Source organism: Vulpes lagopus, chromosome 6 (genome assembly GCF_018345385.1).
Source record: "Vulpes lagopus strain Blue_001 chromosome 6, ASM1834538v1, whole genome shotgun sequence".
In the NCBI taxonomy this organism is placed as follows: domain Eukaryota; kingdom Metazoa; phylum Chordata; class Mammalia; order Carnivora; family Canidae; genus Vulpes; species Vulpes lagopus.
The window spans coordinates 85,889,103-85,910,682 of record NC_054829.1 but is presented as its reverse complement, the minus strand read 5'-3'; the positions used below and the strand labels follow the sequence as shown (position 1 = coordinate 85,910,682).

Below are 21,580 nucleotides of genomic sequence, written 5' to 3'. Positions count from 1 at the left end.
AAAGTAAGACTCAGACAACTACAACATCAGGAACTAAATATAACCATAAAAAATTTTTAAACTTTGCATTTTTAAGGTTATGGCCCTAATGAAATATTTCAATTTTCAAATAAACCAGAGAAACAAAAATAATATTATGTTTTCATGTATTAAGTATTTTTCTCTGTGCTTTCTTTGAGGGGATTACTTTTTAGAGATTAAAGATTATACCTTTTATACGTTCAATAGAGTCCACTATATTCTATGTTATACCATGCTACATGATCCATAAATAGAACATATTATAAAATCCCTTGAGATCGATAAAATTTTTAATCAGGAGGAACAGAACTCGTTCAAGTATAAATACATGTATTTGAGGAAAGATATGTGCAGAAATATTCTGTGAACTATAAATTACTTTACAGACATAAAATTTGTACAGAGTAGGAATAGCAAAAAAAAAAAAAAAAAAAAAAAAAAAAGAAGTCTCCAGTTCTCTTGATCTACAACAGTTTTGTGTAATGTAGCAGCCACCAATCTAGGCTGTGTTTTGCATCTGGGCTGGCTATGCCACTCTAGAATCCTCCAGGATCCTGCGTTGTTATGACTTCATTACCCCTTCTAAAGCGTTCAAACAGTACAGATCTCTAAAGGAAATTGACCGCATTTGCTGTTGGTTGGTTAGGTTATGACTTCTCTTAGAGTTGGAAAAGGAGGTGGGATTTCTCCTCACTGCACAGAATTCATTAGAAAATATTGTTGAATCACGTATCTGAAATAGCACTTACCAAATACTGAATATTAATAGCTACATTGCAATACTCAGTTTAGATTAATACTTATTGAGTATCATGTAGGGTATAGTGGTAGATACTAAGGAAACAGCTATGAATGAGACCATGCCAAATTTCTGATGTTTATAGGAGGAGAAACAAGCTCCTTAAAACAAATAATTTCAATGAAAAATGGGCCATCACCCTAAACTGGAAGGTGAGACAAAGCTTCCTGAACATGGCTATGTCTGAAAGCTTTTTTTTTTTTTTTACAATTTATTTATTTATTTTAGAGAGAGGGAGAATGCACTCGAATGAAGTGGGGGGCAGAGAGAGAGGGAGAGAAAGAATCTTAAGCAGGCTCCACGTCCACACAGAGCCAACAAGGGGCTAGATCTTAGGATACTAAGATCATGACCTGAACCGAATCAAGAATTGGAGGCTTAACTGACTGAGCCACCCAGGCACCCCAGTTTTGGATTTTAAAAGAGAGATAAGTTTTGAAGAAAAATTTTTCTCTATATATCACTAGAAGTATCCTACATGGTGAACTGTAGTATTTATAAACCCATCCCCTTTTCTGAAATGCAACTCTAAAAATGTAAGAACTTCCAAATCCAACCTTCTCATGAAAATGGAAACATTAAGATGCCTCAATAATAAGAGCAGGCTCACATACTTTAGTGTTTACATATTCTAGTTGCACAACAGAGTTTAACCTGTATTCACAAGACAGTCACAGAACAGCAAAATTAGGCTAGACCAGAGGTCACAATATTGTTTTCTTTAAACAATACTTAAGATTGAAGTAGACTGATTTATAATTTCAATATTTAACTGTAGTCACTTTTGAACAATTTAATTATATCTGCTTTTCATATTCCCTTTTTTAAAAAGATTTTATTTATTTATTCATGAAAGACAAAGAGAGAGAGAGAGGCAGAGTCACAGGCAGAGGGAGAAGCAGGCTCCATGCAGGGAGCCCGACATGGGACTCGATCCCGGGTCTCCAGGATCAGGCCCCGAGCCGAAGGCGGCGCTAAACTGCTGAGCCACCTGGGCTGCCCTTCACTTTCCCTTCTAGTATTTACACAGAATGCAGAGGAGTTTTGACTATTGGAAGCAAACTGCTATCCCCACCCAGGGTGTGGAGTACTGTTCAGACTATATTCACAGTACTGGTTCCAAGTCAATCTCTCATAATCAGGAATGTGCTGCCAACCCACACGGCTATGTTAGATAGGGAGTATGTGGTAATTACATACAAGAGAAATGGTGACAGAAACTTCTGTTAGAAAACAGACAATTTGTCAGATTTTGAGATGGGAGTACAGAGTGGGAAAAAAGATACTAGGAACAAAGAAGAAAGAGGAAGAGTAGACTAAGACAGTCCTATACGAAGGTGAAAAAAGTAAAATGAAAAGAATAAAGCCAAGAAAGAGAGAGTCCCATCAAAGTTTAAAACTAGTTTTCATGGATAAACCTGTTAATGTTTCTGTCTGCCCCTTCCTTACTGCTTTTTGTATGTAGGGAACTTTCTGAAAGATTAAATATTAATTCAATAATTATATAAATGATCTTATATTTGTAAGTTTTAAACTTCAACTTTCTCAGGGTCTTTTCTGTTCCTTTCTTATTTTGTTCTCAAGGAAATCGGAGCACTCAAAGTCAACCATTCATTGCTTTTTGATAATTTATGATCTTATTTCATTGGCTACTGGGTCATTGCCTTACAAAATCCTAGTACAGGAAAGCCCATTAAAATACTATCTACCACAACAGAGCATGTGACACCACAGAGCTCCATCTTAATCCCTATCCAGTGTGGTTTGCTGCAGAAAGAACCAAAGTGCCTCATTCAGCCTTTTTTTTTTTTTTAAAGATTTTATTTATTTATTCATGAGAGACAAAAAGAGAGAGGGGGGCAGAGAGATAAGCAGGCTCCACGCAGGGAGCCTGATGTGGGACTCGATCCCGGGACTTCAGGACCATGCCCTGGGCCGAAGGCAGGCACTAAACCCTGAGCCATGCAGGGATCCCCTCATTTAGCCTTTTAAAAAAAATTATGCTATCTCATTTTACTGTATTAAAAATTATATAATTTTATTAGGAAGAGACTTAAGGGGTTTATTAGGTGGTTAGTTGAATAGCCAACCTTTCAGCCAGTAAAAAAATTTCCAAACAATGTATCTGACATGTATCTGGTTTCTGCTTGAAATCAGAATGGCAGAGTAGAAAAAACCTTACTCTGAATTTCAAGAGATCTGGATTCTAAATACAACTGTTAAGAATTATGAACTATGTATCTCCTTTGGCAAACTAGTCTACTCTTGGCTTTTGAAAATGAAAACTTTGGATTTAGTATCCAGATTCCTTCCAGTACCAACTCTGGTTTCCCCTCTGCTAGTTGGCTGGTTGATGGTGTTAGCTAAGGAGATGCTATAGAAATGATTTAGGTAAAGGCTCCTTTCGAGAGGATGGATTAAGGAAAGGGTTATACATCTAGTTGAAGGAGAAAACTGTATTTCCTATTAGTTCAATGAGCCTCCTTGCATGCTTAAAAGGACAGACCAAAATTGGGGAGTTACTTTTCTTCCAATTGCTGTATTAATCCAATGAACAGGAACATATCGTTTTTAAAAATTCAGAAGTTACACACAGTTGGAAATTCTTAAACTGGAGCTCTGAAATCTAGATGGAAGCCCACAGTCTCCCATAATGATGGAAACTCTATCATTAACTAGTTATGCAATCTTGGATAAGTTATTAACTTCACGAACTCAGGGGTATGTACTCTAAGACATCTTCTAATTATGTAATTACTGATAGCCAGTAGCAACTACCAGACTTAAAGATCACAAAAATTGTACAGAGAACTATTAATATTTTTAAATGGCTTAAAACGTGAATATTTAAAAAGAAATGTGTACATTAGCAACAGCCGCTGTTCTGCTTGATTTCTCACACATAAAAAGCATCTGTGGAGCCTACTTTTCATGAGAATTAAATGAAATAAATGGGATTTGTATTGTTTTCTATTCTTTTTTCTTCTTTGTATATTAGCTAAAATCTTTATATTAGTAATCTGCAGTTCTGTTTGAACAGCTAACAGAAATTATCTCACTTTTAGAAAATGCACAGGATAAATAAAACAAATTACTCAACTAAATAACTAAGAATTATCACTCCTGAATTCCAAACTTCAAACATTCTTTTTGAAGAATACTTTTAGTCTAAAGCAAATATAATTTATTACTACTTACAAGTTACTATATAATAATGGAGTTTATTTAAGATGGTGTAAGCATTTCCATAATATACCAACATTTTCAAGGTATCTCTTTAAATTGGTTATAAAATACATTCTGGGAGAAAATGGGTAGGTTCTTTGTGAGAACAAATGCTTTTAAAAATTGTTCAATAGCAAAGAAAGATTTCAGGATAAAAATGGTCCTGTATCAAACAATTCAAAGCATATTTTATTTTTAAAAAGAAATATTTTCCCTTTCTTCTTTTCTTGTATCTCTTGTAATGAATATAAAATTTCTAAATTTGGAAGTTAGGTTTTGTAGCAAATTACTCTGGTTAATAAATAAGGGTCGGTAACATTATACCTCACCTTTGTAGATATATATGTATATTTGGAAACAAGTTGTAAACAAGTTGGTCTATTTGAGTGTCTTTAACACTTGTGCCTGCACACATTCCCTGACAAGATAACGGGCTCATATGTAAACTAGGACATAATTTGGCTTAATACTCATTTTATAGGTAGTCAAAAATCACCTATTTAAACAAAATATGTCAGATTATTGTAGAATAATTTAACACATTAAATATACTTCCATTAGCGTTTGGTTTCTCTACTGTTTAACTCTGAAACCAAGGTTCAAGTGTAAGAAAAACACTTTTCTCAGACTTCACTAATCCAGATTACAATTAATTTACCAAATACTAAGTAAATAATCTTTTAAAACACAAAAGAACATTAGAAATTATGATTTAATTTTTAATATTAATTTGTTAAGAAAATATTCAATTTCTTAAATTTAGAAATAGTCATCTACATCAGTATAAAGCTTCACTATTTATACTCTGAGACTTTCATGGTTTTATCTATTTGAATAATTAAGGGTTTGTTTGTTTTGCACAATGGGCAAGAATTCTTCACATAAACATCTCTATGAGGGTATGTCATAAGATGATTAGGCTAAGTTATTCATATGTTAGCTGTTGTGCAATATTAGATAATCATGAAGTACAATTTCTGAAAGAGAAGACTAAGCTACAGAAAATATCTTTTCTGCTACAACTCTAAAAGCTTACTGATCAAAGTTAAACAGTAAAACTATGCATAAAACAATTTTCTAAGTTATTTTCTGCCCTTGAAAGTTTATAATCAAGATTATAAACAATTGTCTAATGTTTTCTTTAAATGCACATATATATATACCTGTATAATCAGTTAAGAGTTTGATAATTTCCTTTATAATTTCAAATTCATCACTAATTTGCAATTGGAAAAAAAAAGAAGGAAAGCTTCTTTTACTAGAAGTAAAGCACGATGTGTAGAGTATGTTGAGTATGTTTAGTCCAGAGCTATGCTTAAGTAACAGAACAAACCTCCAGCAGAACACTTTAAAGGTAATCTTATATAATCAAAAATACTTCACTGGAACAATGGCCTTAAAGATGAATATGACCCTTGATTATGCCACTATACTTTTTGAACTAGAAACACCTTAAAGTTTCCTTTCAGCTATGTCCCAAAGTTTGTCTATGAGGCAAAGGGAGATAACAAAACAAATTCAAAAATGTAGAGGATTAGGTTGATAACTCTAATTTTGTTATCTTTTCCATTTATTTATGTTAAAAATAGCCTCTGTCCATATCTAACACATTTTACTCTACTCAATATATTGAAGTTTGTGTGTCAATCAGGAATTTTGAACCAGAGCTCTGCCCTGCAAATAAGAATTTATCAATGATAAAGTTGTTTATCAATGCACCTCATACTAATATTATAATAATTTGATTGGTCAATCACTTTACATTTTTTTTTCACTTTACATTATTTAACCTATTTTTGTCAAGCATATTTTACAGATGTGATAAATTGCACTTGGAGGGATTAAACCCAGTTGCTGAACTAAGGATCATTTACTATTGATGCAGTAAATAATTCAAACCTAGGCTGTCTGACTATAAATCTATAAATCTAAATACCATAACTTTTAAAATATAGATTTAAACTTCATTCCAGATGAAACAATTTATGGTCACCAAGAGTTGTGTCCCTAAGTTTATTTTTTGAAGTTGGTGGTTTGGGAACCAATGCACTATCACCAGGCTACTCTGCCTCCCTAGAATTGCTGATTTTGAATAACTGCCTCTTATTTCCATGAACCAGTCCTTTAGGGAAGCCTCTTACGAGTGTGCAAGATAGACGGTACTGTGGAGAAGTAGAAAACATGGCTCCTGCCCTGAGAAGCTTACAATCTAAGAATATGCAAAATATTGAAGGGTTATAAAAGTGCCTGGACTGGGAGACTTACTAAAGATGACTTTGTTGGAGCATTGGAGTTTGATTAGGTTTTTGGTGAAAAGGAGGACAGAAACTGACAGAGAAGAGACTAACCTGGGTATAAAGGTTTGGCAGTGGAAATAAGACTTGTGGAATGGTTTAATAACCCTTCTTTATTTCAAATCACAATTTCAAATATTTCAATTAAATTCTCTCTCAAACACATACAAAATTACTAACCTTCTACATTCATGGCTTCTCTCAGAACCTGAAGTTTCTTTTGTCTCTCTCGAATTCGGTCCAAAGCACTTGATATTGCTGAGGAAGTTGGCAATTCTCGGGCATGAAACATTGGATCTACTTTCTGAGGGCCAAAGATATCCAAGGCTATGCTTCCATCTGAATATCTTGCTTCCTTTTTCCTAGGGGTAGTTGAAGTCCTTACTGTTACTGTCTCAGGAAGATACTGTCGGAATCCACCAGTTTCCCCAGAAAAGTCTCTGTCAGCTGTGCAAAGCAAATCCATGGATGAAGCCCAAATCTTCTTCTTAGGAAGCACATCAATGCCAGGGATAGTTCTTTTTTCTGGGCCACTAGTTTTGAACTGGTAAGGGGAAGAGGCATTTTCAGAATCTTCATGTCCAGAATTATTATCTGATGAAATGTCCTTGAAATAATCTTCCTCATCTTGTGTATCTCTGATGGACAGAAATCCCATTGATTTACTAAGCCCTTTGTTAAGAAAGGTCTGATGAGAGAATGGAGACTTGTGTATGTCTAGTACATCAGAAGTAGCGCTTCTTCCTGGAATGATAAGAATCTATCATGTATGCATAGAATTTTTAGAAAATAATTGGAATGTAACCTTACTATTGACAGTGGAAGTGCTGGTAATTTCCTAAATTTTCCTAATGAAGGATCAGAGATGAAAGGGAATGGTAGTGATAGTGAAAGTGAAAAGAAATGCTGTGTTGGTATTTTCTAGTCATTTAAATATTTTTAAAGAAGAAAAAAAGAATTCTTGCTATATTACAGATGAAAAAGGATTATAGCATTTGGAATTCATAAGTATCAAAGTTTTATTATGATTAGAAATGATTTCAGAAAGTTTAATTGTTTGAAATCCAGATAATTTGATTGTTTAAATTATGTAAGAAACTTAATTTTTCCATGGCAGACCATCATGTCCTAAAATAGTTTTTTCTCTTGAACATAAAGCATCAATATTTGTCAATTGGAATAAAGTACCAATTATTTTATTTTTTAGCCTTTGATGTTGATACAGTAAAAACAGTAAGTCATTCTAATTTTTTTATGGCACCAGTCTGTAAATGCATCGAGACAGCAAAAATATCCAACCAGTAATTCATTTTTGGAATCCTAGCATCAGTAACACAAAAAATCATATATCTCCCCTATGAAAAAAGAAATGTAGAAAAATACCTTCGAGTTACTAATGCAAAAGCCCATAAACATTGAAGATTTCCTGTGTGACCTTCTGTGATCCCTCTTTGATAGCTTATTTGCTATGTATACAGTATAAAATAATGACTAAAACTTTCATAGGAATAATAAATTGCTTAGTAATTCATCTGAATAAGTCAATTTCCTCTTCAGGGTGACAGCTATAGGCTTTAATTCTATGACTCCACATTTCACCTTAATAATCTTAGGAAATTGAATTCAATTCAGAGTGGTCAACAAATAACTGCTCACCGGAGAATTGGATTCAAACATTTTGCTTTGTGGGACTCATCTTTCCCTGCAACACGGATCCACTTAAGTGCAAATACGGATAACACCAATATTTGGGGGCATGTCATATAAAGAAGACTGAGAATATATCACACCACATCTAAATATAGATTGTCATAGACTTTAGCTTCTAATGTAAGATAATTTAAAACTGATAAACACATCTATGTTATAGTATTTTAGGAGTAAATTACATTCTTAAACCACATATTGAAACTCATTAATTTAAAATTTTATTGAAGAATAGAGAACAGAGAATACATTAAGTGAAAGATAAGAGCTGAAAGGACCTAAGGATCATACAATCATAGATGAACTCAACAATCTGCCTTCTTTTACTGCTTGACTACCAACAAGTAGCCAAAACTTAGAGAAAATTTTAAAAACAGAATTTTGGCAACATCATAAATTCATAATCAAACACCTTGGACACTCAATGTCAATGTGTTAACAGTAATTTCATTCACTCTGCACAAGGCTTCACTTTTCCTCATTCTTCAAACTTCCCACATTAATTCCCTCTTCTCTTTTCTGATGATCTTGCTTCATATTCCATCAAGAAAACAGAATGTCAGAAGAGTGTTTTTTCATTTTCCCATGGCTAATTCTATACATCTACCTGTGTCTGCCAATCTTTTCCCTTGCCTCAAAAGATGACATTTTCTACCAGCTGAAGGCTGATTCCCAATATATGTTCAAACCCCTTCTTCTTCTAGGTTATCAGAGATTTTACTTTGGTTAACTTCTGCCGTCTATCTTAATTAATCCCCTTTTCTATTGAGTCATTCCCATTAGTATACAAACATGCTTTAATATCTCTTTAATAAAAAGCAAATTAAACAAAACCTCTCCCCTGTTACCACAAATCTCTGTGCTCCTGCTGTCTCCAATTTCTTATTTCCCATTCAGATTCTACTCACATTAGTAAACTTCCAACTCCTCCATACTTTGGCAACTATCATTATGTAAAACTAATGACCTCCATATTGCCAAATCCAATAGATGTTTTACATTCACATCTTACCTCTCAGCAACAACTGATGGTGATGACACTTACTTAATGAAGCACTTTCCTCTCTTTACAAGACTGGTTTTCTCCTACATCTTAGACTGCTCATTCTGAGTCTTTGCTTTTTCCTCCTCTATTAGATATCCAAATGTTCAATTTCCTCAGGTATCAGTTTTAGAGCCTTTTCACTCTTTTCTTATATAATTTCATCTACTAACAAGGCTTTAAATAATTATCTACATACGCTTAACTCCCAAATTTATATTCTTGGTACCAATGTCTTCTGGGAGCTCCAATCTTCTATGATCGAGACTTTTTTTTTAATAAAGATTTTATTTATTTATTCATGAGAGACACACAGAGAGAGAGGGAGAGGCAGAGACACAGGCAGAGGGAAAAACACGCTCCATGCAGGGAGCCTGACATGGGACTCAATCCCGGGTCTCCAGGATCACGCCCTGGGCTGAAGGCGGCGCTAAACCGCTGAGCCACCCGGGCTGCCCAATGATCGAGACTTCTATTAGTATATCTTAGAAGCACCTCAAACTTAACATGCTTAATACTATTTTTTGTTTCCCATATCTAGAGATGTCCATTCAACCCCAATCTTTCTAATTTCAATACATGGCATCACTCTCCAAATGATTGCTCAAAATAAATATGGGCACCATCCTGAAATCCTTCATCATCCTTACTGCCAGTATCAAATTCATCAGAAGTGTTGGCTATTTAACTTCTCAAATATATTTTATTCCATGTGATTATTTCTGTTTTCACCGGCATCATCCTATTTCCAGTTAACATTATCAATTGACTAGAAAACTGCAACAGCTTCTGGATAGGCCTCCCTACTTATTTCTTCATCCAACCACTCTCTATAGTCAGCAGCCAGAGTTATCTTCTCAAAAAATAAATTCCATGATGCCACCACCCTTTTCAAAAAGTCTCAAAAGCATACTATTACACTCAAAATAAAATCAAGACTCCTTTTAGATCTGTCATCTAAATTTTTTAAAGTCTCATCTCCAATTCTTTTATTCTCTTCAGGCCACAGGTTTTCCTGTAAAGCTCTTATATGTGAGGATCTCTGTACATACTGTCTTCTAAGCTTTGAATGGTCTAGACCTTTCTCATGGTTAGTTGTTTCTTATTCTACACTTTTATCTTAAATAGGACTTCTTCTACCCTGACCACTATTGAAATAATCACTTTCCAAGTGTATGATGAGTCTATCCCATTTCTAACAGATAGATTTATCATTTTCTTGCAGGTTATTAGTATTTACTAACCATGTATTAGTGGGCTATGGCATCCCAAAAGAGCCATATGAATCTTAAAACTTCTTACCAGCCATGTGAGTTTTAAAACTTCTCACCAGCCATATGAGTCTTAAAACTAATTGCTAATAAGGTGCCTCTTGGATAACTACTGCTCTGTAAATGCTAGGTTTCTGTCTGTATGCAAATAAGTAGATATAAAAATATTTCAGTTTCTAAGTACTAAAAGTCCAGAAAGTTTAAAAAAAAAAAAGTACAGAACATTAACATTTTAAAATTCTGTAAGGTAGTACAAAATTATAATGAAAATAATTCATTTAAAAGTTTGCATTCCCTTTATACTCTGCTTCTACAAAATATGCCAAATTTAACTATGGCTCAATATGCTCTACATGCCTGAAAATCACATTATGATAGCCAACTTAAAGTCTCATGAACATTATTTGTAAAAGATGATTTTGACCATAATAAGGTCTCTTCTGGTAGCCAATAAAACAAAGGAATGGGAAAGTAGGAAGAGGAGTGAGAAAGAAAGAAGGGGTGGGGGGCGGATTAATACTCCTGAGGAAAATGGGCAACAAATTATGGAGGTGTGAAACAGGTTCAAAGTAATTTGTATATACCTGTTAGAGATGGTCTAAAGTAAAATTGTAAGAGCTATAAGCCACAAAAGTATTAAAAAGAGAAACTGAGTGTGGATCACCTCTTGAAAGAAGAAAAAGGAAGTGACAGGAAAGATATATTTGGAGCTAAGTGGTTTCTCCAGTGGGTCTCAGAGGCTAGGACTGCTTTTGTTTGCTTTTTTGGGTAAAAAAGGAGACATACCTTTATCTAGGTAAAAAAAGAGATGGATTTGGGCTGGTACAAACACACCATTTTCAAATCACATATTCCTAACTGGCAGGAGTCTCAATGCATTTTGTCAGGTCAATGATACTCACTTATCTTCAACTATACAACTAGATATGTAATTGCATGATGAATACTTCACAAGTGGATAGAATATATATATAGCATCACATATCATATTATGGTTGCCTAATATTGCTAAAGCTCTAGGGGAAAAATTTCACTAATCTGGGACCTAACAATGAGAGTTGAAATATAGAATCTAGCCCTTTAAATGAGGAAAGACATGGAATTTTAGGCTCATTTATGAGGTGCACAGTCTGCTAGACCAGTAAAAACCACATACATTGTTAACAACAGTGCTACTTACTTACTAACTTTGAGACTAGGTAAAATGCAATTTCTTCAACTGCTCTCTAAATCTTTCTAAACATGTGCTTGACTATTATAACGATTTTATTTAACAGGCAATAAACAGAACTGCAATCATAAGTACATTTAATAGGTGTGTTCACTACCCATTTTGATCATAGGAAGTTAATGTCATTTCTGAAGGCAATGCCATTGGAGCTACTCTTAAAAGATTTCAGGTGGAAACTTCTTTAATATTTCCCTATCCTGGGAGAGTTACTAGCTCTTTCCACTATACTCCTAGAGCACACTGGCCCTCTCTAGGACATTCTTTCACTATATTAAAATTATCCATTATAGTAGATATCTCTCATCACTCCCACTCATTTCCTCACTCCACCTCCAATTGGAACAATAACACAAGAAACCATGTCTTACCTGTTTTTGTATTTCTATTTCCTGATTAAAGATATTCCAAAACAATGTGTGTAGAATAGATTGCATAACTTTTTGAAACGTTTTTAAAGTCAATGTAGGTAGTTAATCTATCAGAAAGATTACTATCAAAACACACCTGAGTTTTAATTCTAGCTTTATCAAATTCAAACCATGAGCTTGGGCAAGCCACTTAATTTCCATGTTTCTTATTTCCTTCATCTACAAAACTGGATATAACTTGTTATATGTTCTTCTTAAAGATGGCAAGAGAAATGAACATCCAATGAACTATCATGAGTTCTTCTGAACAAGGGCAACATAAAATTCTAAATTCCGCTCTTCTTTGTTTCTGCTTTATTTCCCTCAGCTTTTAATTATCTAGCAAGGGGGAATTTAAAAGTTCTTTTGAGAGGAAATCATGAAACCAGAAATCAAAAGAGTTACAAAATTCTAAGTTATACAGTTATAAAAGTTCTAGTTTTATAATTTAAAAAATCAAATTATTCAAAACAGGATAAAGGGTAACTATAGGTGGATTTTCCATCTCTTGAAAAGGCTCAGAGTTCAGAGAGAACTTACAAACAGCATTAGATTATATACAATTATAAGCATTCAAATATAAAATGAAACCATAAACGTATTCCTTTTGGAGAATACATAGCTTACAGGCAAAACAAAACAAAACAAACTGAAAGGGAGAAAAAGAAATAAAAATAAAATATTTTATCCATTTTATTCAGGAGAGAGAGAGAGAGAGAGAGAGAGAGGCAGAGACACAGGCAGAGGGAGAAGCAGGCTCCACGCAGGGAGCTGGATGTGGGACTCAATCCTGGGTCTCCAGGATCATGCCCTGGGCTGCAGGCAGCGCTAAACCTCTAGCCACTCAGAGATCCCCAAAATGAAAGATTTTAAGAACATAAAAAGTATTTATAATAGAAAATATTCTGTTTATTTTAGTTAAATGAAAAAAAAAATCTCCCTCCTAAAGTACACTGTTTTAACTATACTTGTTCTATATGATTAACATCATCCTTAGATACCATCATTCACCTTTCCCCTACACAGGACTCAAGAAATTTAAGCATATCTTAGAAGCTAACTTCAAAATGACATTTCAGTATTAAAAAAGGCTCCCTGATTCCCATCCGTCCTCACAAGTGTGTTCAAGTACATAAAAAAGAAATGTGATATTGTCAATATGCCCAAGTTCTGAAGCACTATCATGCTGATCTGATCATGGTGTAGGTTTCCACCTTAAGCTTGGCAGGAAATGTTTGATTTATACACTGGCAGTATAAAATAACAAAATGGGGGCTGACAGCCCACTAGTTTAGGCCTTAGCTTTTGTAACAGATCTGAAAGGTAAGATATGAGGAGAGACTTTTATTTTTTTGAGGAGAGACATTTTAATGTAATTTACTCATAGATAAAAAAATGTTATTGTTAAGTTTCAGTTGAACAATCAAATCACTTACAAGGCATTATCCCTAAAATTGCTTACTTCTTTTAAACTAATTCTGTATCTCACTGCCCATTTAGATGTTTTCTTTATTGAAAACTACAGCCAGGAGCCTAATAAACTAAAACTATCACTACATAAAGGTTTCACAGGTTGGTCTGCATCAAATAGAATACTTTAGTACTGATGCAGTAAACCAAGGCTCTTTGTTGCAAGTGACTACTGACAGTTAAGAACTGGAGCTGCTCAAAAGTAAAACTGGTGTCCTAGAAGAATATTTTTTCTGCACAAGGTAATTTTTTTAATCTTAAGGTTTTACATTATATTAGTATATGCCATTGACTATTTGCTGCTAATTGCTTGTCTGGTAATGGCTATAATCAGTACATTACATTGATTCTGTCTTTGAGATGTGGTTTTACATATTTGTCAAAGGTAAATTAAGATAGTCCTTGAGCAGTACTACCATGGAAAGTAATGGCTAAGAACTGAAGAATCCTCTTGTATTACATTTAATCTCAAAAAGGCTATTGTTTCATTAAGTATAAGGACCTCTAATCCTACTCAAAATGTAAACATAAACAAAATTTGGTTTATCTTGAGTTACAGATTATAATTTCTTACAAATTCTCTTGAGTTTAGATATCAAGGAGACTTAATTCTCCACTAAATGGATATGACTATACAATCATAAAATCAATGGACAGTCCATTTAAAGATTTCTGTTAAATTTTTGAAGTCACTACAGTCAGCCCTAGATCATCTGCATTTGGGCAGTCTATTCATCATAAGAATTCTAAAGAGCTATTAAGACAATAGGATTAAATATTTCTTAATATTATAAAAACAAAATCACAAATGAAAAGCATTAATAATTTGGTCTAAAACTTGAAATATTTGTTGTTAAAGTAATGAAATAGTCTAATAATATGAGCCAAGATGGTGAATTACAGTTTTTCTTTTTACTTTGCATACAACTTAATGTTTAAAATAGGTTATCTAAAAAAAATAAATCATAGAATCTCATATATTTCTTTATGGAACCATTAAAATTGTATTACAAATGTATTATAATACATCCCTCTCCCTAGTATCAATGTCCAGGAAGCTTGACTTTGTATATACTTTTATTAAAAAATATATGTATATATGTAAATGACAAAATAACCTGCTATCTAAAGTACATTATGGACTAGGTATTGATTCAGTTCAATTGCTAATTGCTACTACTAAAATAGTATGTATATGTAACAATAAGATTTTGAATGGTTGTAAGTAATATAATCTAAACTATGTTAACACTTGAATCTTTATAAAATTTGATAAACTAAATATGGCAGAGCGGTCTTTCTTTCTATAGCATTTATGATGAATAGGGATAAAATGGGAGTCTCATATATATATAGGAACACTTATTATTTTTAGAAAAAAACTACATTTAAAAATTAATAATAGGAAAAAAAAAATTAATAATAGGGATGCCTGGGTGGCTCAGCAGTTAAGTGCCTGCCTTTGGCTCAGGGCATGATCCCAGAGTCTCAGGATTGAGTCCTGCACTGGGTGGGCTTCCTTCATGGAGCCTGCTTCTCCCTCTGCCTATGTCTCTGCCTCTCTCTCTCCCATTCTGGGCCTCTCATGAAAAAAATAATAAAATCTTTAAAAAAATAAAAATTAATAATAATATACTATAGTTACTAACTCAATAAATAACAAATAAGCAAATCAACTTCAATTCCACAACATGGCCATTTAATAATAATAGAAGGTGATAGAAGAGAATTCCAGAAAGAAATGAAAGAACAGGAAAGAGACATAAGGAAGGGAGATAGGAATGGAGAAGGAAAGAGAGCAAGAGAAGGAGAGGGATTATGAACATAAACACTACTGGAAGGGAGGGAAAAGCTAGAAAAATGAAAAATAAGAGAAACAGAAATCATTAAAATCTAACATTCACTTATTAAAATGCTCATTATGTCTCCTTGAAAAAGACTCTTAGCTTGCTGACATTTAACTATAATTTTCTATTATTATTCAATTCTAAAAGAGGAGTCTGAAATTCTGACGGATTAACAAAATGTTGCTTATCTTGGCACTAAGGTTCACACTATATCATACCTCAAATCCTGCAAGTTTTAAAATAAAGGGAAAGACTTTTACCTACAAGATGGTGTATTTATATATAAATATGGAAGCATAAATATAGTAAGAAATACAAGAAAGGGTTAAACATACTCTTCAAATTGCCATCAAAGCACTGAGAAAACTAAGTGAAAGTCTGTCTTCTGGGTTTTTTTTGACCCATGCATAAATTAATAATACATATATTAGAAAAGGAACTTTATGTAACCAGAAATAAATTAATTATATCGATGACAATGAAAGGTAAAGTACTTTTCCAGAAAAATAGTCCTAATTCACCGTAAGTAAAATGGATGTTTCAAACAGACACTTAACTAACTAAACTATTACAGAATCACTCCATTAGAAACAATTATATTGCCTTTCTTTGACTTCTCAAGATAAGCAGTACACTTGCTTTGGGCACATTTTTCCTCCTCAATACAAGAATTCTGAATTCTGCAAAAACATTTGGTCCAGATAATCAAGTGTCTATTTACTTTCCACAATGAGAGTTTCTCATAGGCTTTAAATAAGACAGCTGTGCCCTGGTTGTCTGATTAAATTAAATAGTTAAGCATTTTAGCTTTTTAATTGGAGCATTTTCAGTTAAAATGTTTTATTAGAATATATTTTTGCAATGTTTACATTTACTTTGCCCAGCCAAGATTTAAGACAATAAAATACTCACCTATAAAATATTTTTATTAATGTTTAGATTAACCTAATTATCAATATTGCTTGAGAAGTAAATCAAAGAAAGACAATTTTTAAAAAGTACATTTTATAAAAAAAAAAATAAAAAAAAGTACATTTTATAAACAAGCCAAGCTTGAAATTTAACACTGAAAAATCAATTTTCATGTAAAATTTTATTTTTTCTGCTTTCATTTTACCTGTTTGGGATTTCTAATCATTTTCTTAAAAAATTAATTTTATAGGATCCATAATTATCTAATGCTATTAGCAAACAGTAAAACCACTCTTCATCAGTTTCTATTGACTAAGTATCTTATAATCTAAGATAGTATTTGATAACTACAAGTCATAAAATCAACTTAGGGGTTGTTCCCATTTAAAAAATGAACTAGAAAAGAAAAAAGAATGCAGCAAAAATAACGTTGCTTTCTGAAACTTTGCTTCAGTAGTGTTTATGTTCATAATTTAGGTTTGTTTCACCTTGCTTTAAAATGTATTTTTAATATAAAATTCCATGATAAAGATGATAAAGTAAACAAATGATACTATTGCTATAATACCAATATTGGATAGGAAATGATTTACTGTGGGAGTTCTTAGTAATGTTTGTTGCATAATTTTAATGGATTTATATATTAATACAGTTAGTGTTCCTATCTGTTTCCTGTCTCCACTTTGCATACTTATGTCCTAATTATGGTCACAAGTATCAGAATTCCAAGCCAGATAAAAACAATTTCATAAAAGAAACAATGCAATAAAGTTAGAGCTTAAAATTTTCCTATAAATATACTCTTACCTGTTGGTAATCCTTTTCCTCTTAATCGGTCTCGAATAGCTTGGCTTCGATCAGGCTTTTGTTCACTGTTATGGGAAAGTTGATCCGTCTGTACACATATAAACAAAATCAAGTTTAACAAAACAATCTCCCTTTCATTTTCATGGTAATTATCTACAGAACGACACTAGTCAGACAATTTTTGGAGACTAGAGTATTAAGAAAAGACACTCCACATTTGCTATTATTAATCTGTATTCCTTCAACAGGATTTATGTAACTTAGTTCTGGCCAATTCATCTTCAGGAAATGAAAAGCAAGACTGAGTTATAGAAGAGTTATTTGCTAACTAGGGAACAAAGTTAGCCAAACTGAAGTAGTTAAAATGAGTTTCCTCTGAAAACAGTATACCTGAAGAGTTGTTTCCTGTAACTATGTTAATCTCTTAAGTTACATTATGATTTTAAAAACACATTAATTCTGGGGTAATAAAGCTTTCTCCTGATTATAACTATGGATGGAAGGTACTGACTTAAATTATTTTCAAAACTAATTTTCTAGATTTTTTTCTGCCAGAAATTACATTTGAGAAATGTTTTAAACTAAATGGACATATTGAGGAATGACAAATTTAAATAAAAAACAAGAGTCTTAAACTTTAATAACTTTAACCGATGGTACTCATTTAAAATAAAGCGTATCATTTTTTTCCTCCCTAGCTGCTTGAAACTTGGCTGCCATCATGAATGACACAGTAACTATCTGGACCAGGAAGTTCATGACAAACCAACTATTTCAGCTGAAAAAATGATCCTTGATATTCTTCACCCTGGAAACGCAACAGCACCTAAGGCAGAAATTTGCAAAAACTAGCCAAAGTATATAAAACCATACCATATGTTATCTTTGTGTTTGGATTCCTACCCAATTTTGGTGGTGGCAAGACAACTGGCTTTGAGATGATTATGATTCTGTGGATGACACAAAGAAAAATGAACCCAAACACAAGACTTATAAGACATGGCCCATATGAGAAGAAAAAGATCTCAAGAAAATGGCCCAAAGAACACAAGAACAGAATGAAAAATGTCAGGGAGTCTGCAAAAGCCAATGTTGGTGCTGGCAAAAAGAAATTAAGTATCTAATGGTGAGCTGGAGATTGGACAACAGAAGGAATAAAGATTCTGCAGGGACTTTATCTGTGGTGATAGTGCAGATTTTTCATGAGAGGATAAATAACTTTTAAAGAATTAATAAAATAAAGGATATTAGAGGGGAGGCTAGTAGGGAGATGGTTGAAACCGGTGAAGGGGATTAAGAGTACATTTATCATGATGAGCACTTGAGCACTGAGTAATGATGTACAGAACTGCTGTATCACTATATTATACACCTGAAACTAATCTGACACTGTATGTTAACTATGCTGGAATTAAAGTAAAAAAATTAAAAATATATTAGCCAAAAAAGTATATTACCTTTAAAAAATAAATAAAAGTGTATCAAATTTGATCAAATCCCACACTATAAGGCGTGAAAAATTAGAACACTGGGTTTACTTAAATGATTGAATAGAAGCTTCAAGAAATAAATGGAGAGATAATAATGAAGACAAATTATTTAAATCTGGCACCAAAAGCATGCATATATATTTGTTTACACATACATAAACACACATTTTAATATTCCTCTATTAGTGAAACTTGTTTGAGTATGGGTTAAAAATTCACTTAAGTTTAAGGTAGGGATGCCTTGGTGGCTCAGTAATTGAGCATCTGCCTCTGGCTTGGGGCATGATCCTGGGGTCTTGGGATTGAGTCCTGCATCAGGTTCCTTGCAGGGAGCCTGCCTGTCCCTTTGCCTATGTCTCTGCCTCTCTCTGTGTGTCTCTCATAAATCAATAAAAAAATAAAGTCTTAAAAAAAAAAGTTTAAGGTAGTATATTCAAGGTATTATTTTTCCTACTTGTAAGACTTATAAGTCTTATAAGATGGAAGAATTTCTGAAATGATATTATCCTTTAAATTACATAAATGATCTAGGTAGTGTATTGCACTATATTGTCAGTTACTAAAAAGATAAAGAACATCCTAAAAAAAAAAAAAAAAAAAAAAAAAGAACATCCTGCATCTTTGGGAATCTCTGTATCGACACTACTATTAATAATAGCGGCCATTTATTGAGCAATTACTAGAAAGCAGGGACTACTTTACTTTAGGTGCTTTACATACTTTACGTTATTTAATACTCAAAACTGCTATGTGGTAGGGTTATTATCCTTGTGTTAGAGATGAAGAGAGAAATAGCAAGGAAACTTCAAAGAACCTTGAAGCAGCTCATCGACATTGAAATAATTATCTATAAACTGTTCAGTAATATGAGTAGATGATATGTGTTACTACTCCTATTTTACAGATAAGTAAAATTGAGGTCAAAGATGCTTTAACATTAAATCAGTAGAAGAACCAAGATAAGTAAACTGGCCTGTTGACTTTTACTCTATGTTAATTAAGTAGAAAAGAATTATGGTTACTTGAAATGAATTTCACACTTAGGACCAAATCGTTCTATCAGCTCCTGGAGGCAACAACAGCTTTGAGGAGCAAAATGGCTAACAGCGTGGGCTCTTGAGCCTGAGAGATCCACATTCCAATTGTGTCTGTCATTTACAAAGTGCATGGTCATGGGCAGGTTATTTCATCTTTCAAAGCTTTGGTACCATTATCTCTAAAATGGGTGTGAAATTATCTTCTGTAACCTGAGATTGTTAAAAAGAACAAATGTGGAAAAGCACATAAGCCATTTAGCACAGTGCCTGGCACAAAACACTGGAAAAAAAACCATAGCCGTTGGAATTCCTTCTGTTGGGTGACATCCAGGAGACTAGCAAGAGCAATAGAAAGATGAGGGGAACATTGTTATTTCTTAGTAGAAATTTGGCTCTGGAAAGGCACACTATCTATGTACTAACTCTGATTGACCCTTCTATTCTCTCCTACTAAACATTCCCATAACATATCCCATATCAGACTTACTACTATTCCTCAAACATACCCTGCTCTTTCCTATTTTATGGCATTTATCCAGACTTACTTTCCTCTGCCTAGATTACTTCCTATCAGACTATTGGATCTAGTTCAAAGTGCTATTTTTCAATGCAGTTATACTTTATATCCTTCCCCTCAAACCCTCATAGTTTTTAAAATTCTTCCTGTGGTTTTCATACCTTCTTCTGCATTTTATATATAATTAGTTGTAGAACTTTATGGTTGTAGAACTTTACATAAGAGCTCGTAGAAGGTAGCAAATATTTTATTCAAATTTTTTTCTTCTATAGTATCTAGACAGGATTCATATGTAGTTGAGCAATACAGTTACTGTCATAAACTGCCTTAAGTATTAATTGTAAAGAGATGGAGATCTTTTATCTAATATGGGCAACTATTAGAAGGATATTATAATTCCATGGAGGAATATTTCTTCACAGAAAGAAGGAAGAAAAAAATAATTCCAGGATTCTTAGTATAGGAATAAAATCAGCAAGACAAAAGTTTTAGAGGAAATGTGGTATAATAGAAAGATCCCTGGACTAATAGGAAACATATGTCCCACGAGCTGTGTGAGTCTCAATTTCCTTATTTATAAGCTGAAGGAGTTAATTACAGATCAATGTTTCCCAAAGGTTACTGTCATGAGACAATAAAAAAAAAAAAAGACCTAAATAAGTTTGGGAAATGTTTTATCTACATGCATATGACATGTAATATAGTCTAGTGTATTAAAGGCTCTGAGAAGTTCTGTAGTGAAAATATACTTTAATTTCTCTTAAACAGGTTTTCCTCAAACATATTTAATCACAAAGGAATTTTAAAAAACAAAACTATACTTGATACTATGTAGGAACTTTAGTCTGGATAGAAGGCTTTCATAGATTTTTAGTAGCTTTACCTTTGTTCAAAAAAAAAAAAGTCACATGCAGGAATATAAACAAAAAAATAAATTAAAACTGGAGCAGCTCTAGTTAAGGAGGGTATAAAATAACCAGCCGAGAACCCTATACACTCAGCCTCTATTACCTTTATTCCTTTCACTGTATAAATACAAAGGCTGCATAGGGTACAGTTTATAAACCATTTGCCTGGAAGAATCTATGAGCCTGTTTCTTGTCAACTAGCAAGCTGTATGGCATTTGGATATACCCCGGCCAGCCATACAACATCTTGGTTAAGATGGCAGAACTAAACCCCTAGGGAAGAAGAAGTAAGAAGCCATCAATAACATTGTGTGACAGTGGCACATCTGTAGTCCACACAGAAGAGTAGAACCTTACTCAGGTACCATAACTCTAAGGGTAAGAGCAGATAAAGTTTGGATCTAGATCAGATATCAAAAACCAAGGAGTATCCAAGTACTATATATTCATGTCTTTTGGTCCCAGATAAAGTATAACACATGGTTTGCAGAGGTGAGACTATAGATACAGGGTTTGCTATTCTTGGGGTTCTTCACATCTATGACAAGAGAGAGAGAGCCCAGGTCTTGGGGTACTTTAGTAGAGATACAAGCAT

At 33.3% G+C, this 21,580-nt stretch overlaps 1 protein-coding gene across 11 annotated transcripts in view; it reads right to left on the bottom strand.

Moving 5' to 3' along the window:
• The window catches only part of PTPN13 (protein tyrosine phosphatase non-receptor type 13), a 206,643-nt gene that overhangs the window by 89,571 nt on the left and 95,492 nt on the right, over window positions 1-21,580 (bottom strand). For 10 of the 11 annotated variants that reach the window (XM_041760239.1, XM_041760238.1, XM_041760242.1 and 7 more), the window contains exons 6-7: window positions 17,034-17,121; window positions 6,520-7,083 (exon numbers count right to left, since the gene is read on the bottom strand). In XM_041760239.1, the coding sequence (XP_041616173.1) occupies window positions 6,520-7,083; window positions 17,034-17,121 (652 nt within the window). The remainder of the gene's footprint in view (window positions 1-6,519; window positions 7,084-17,033; window positions 17,122-21,580) is intronic. The other variant, XM_041760247.1, reaches the window with a different exon arrangement.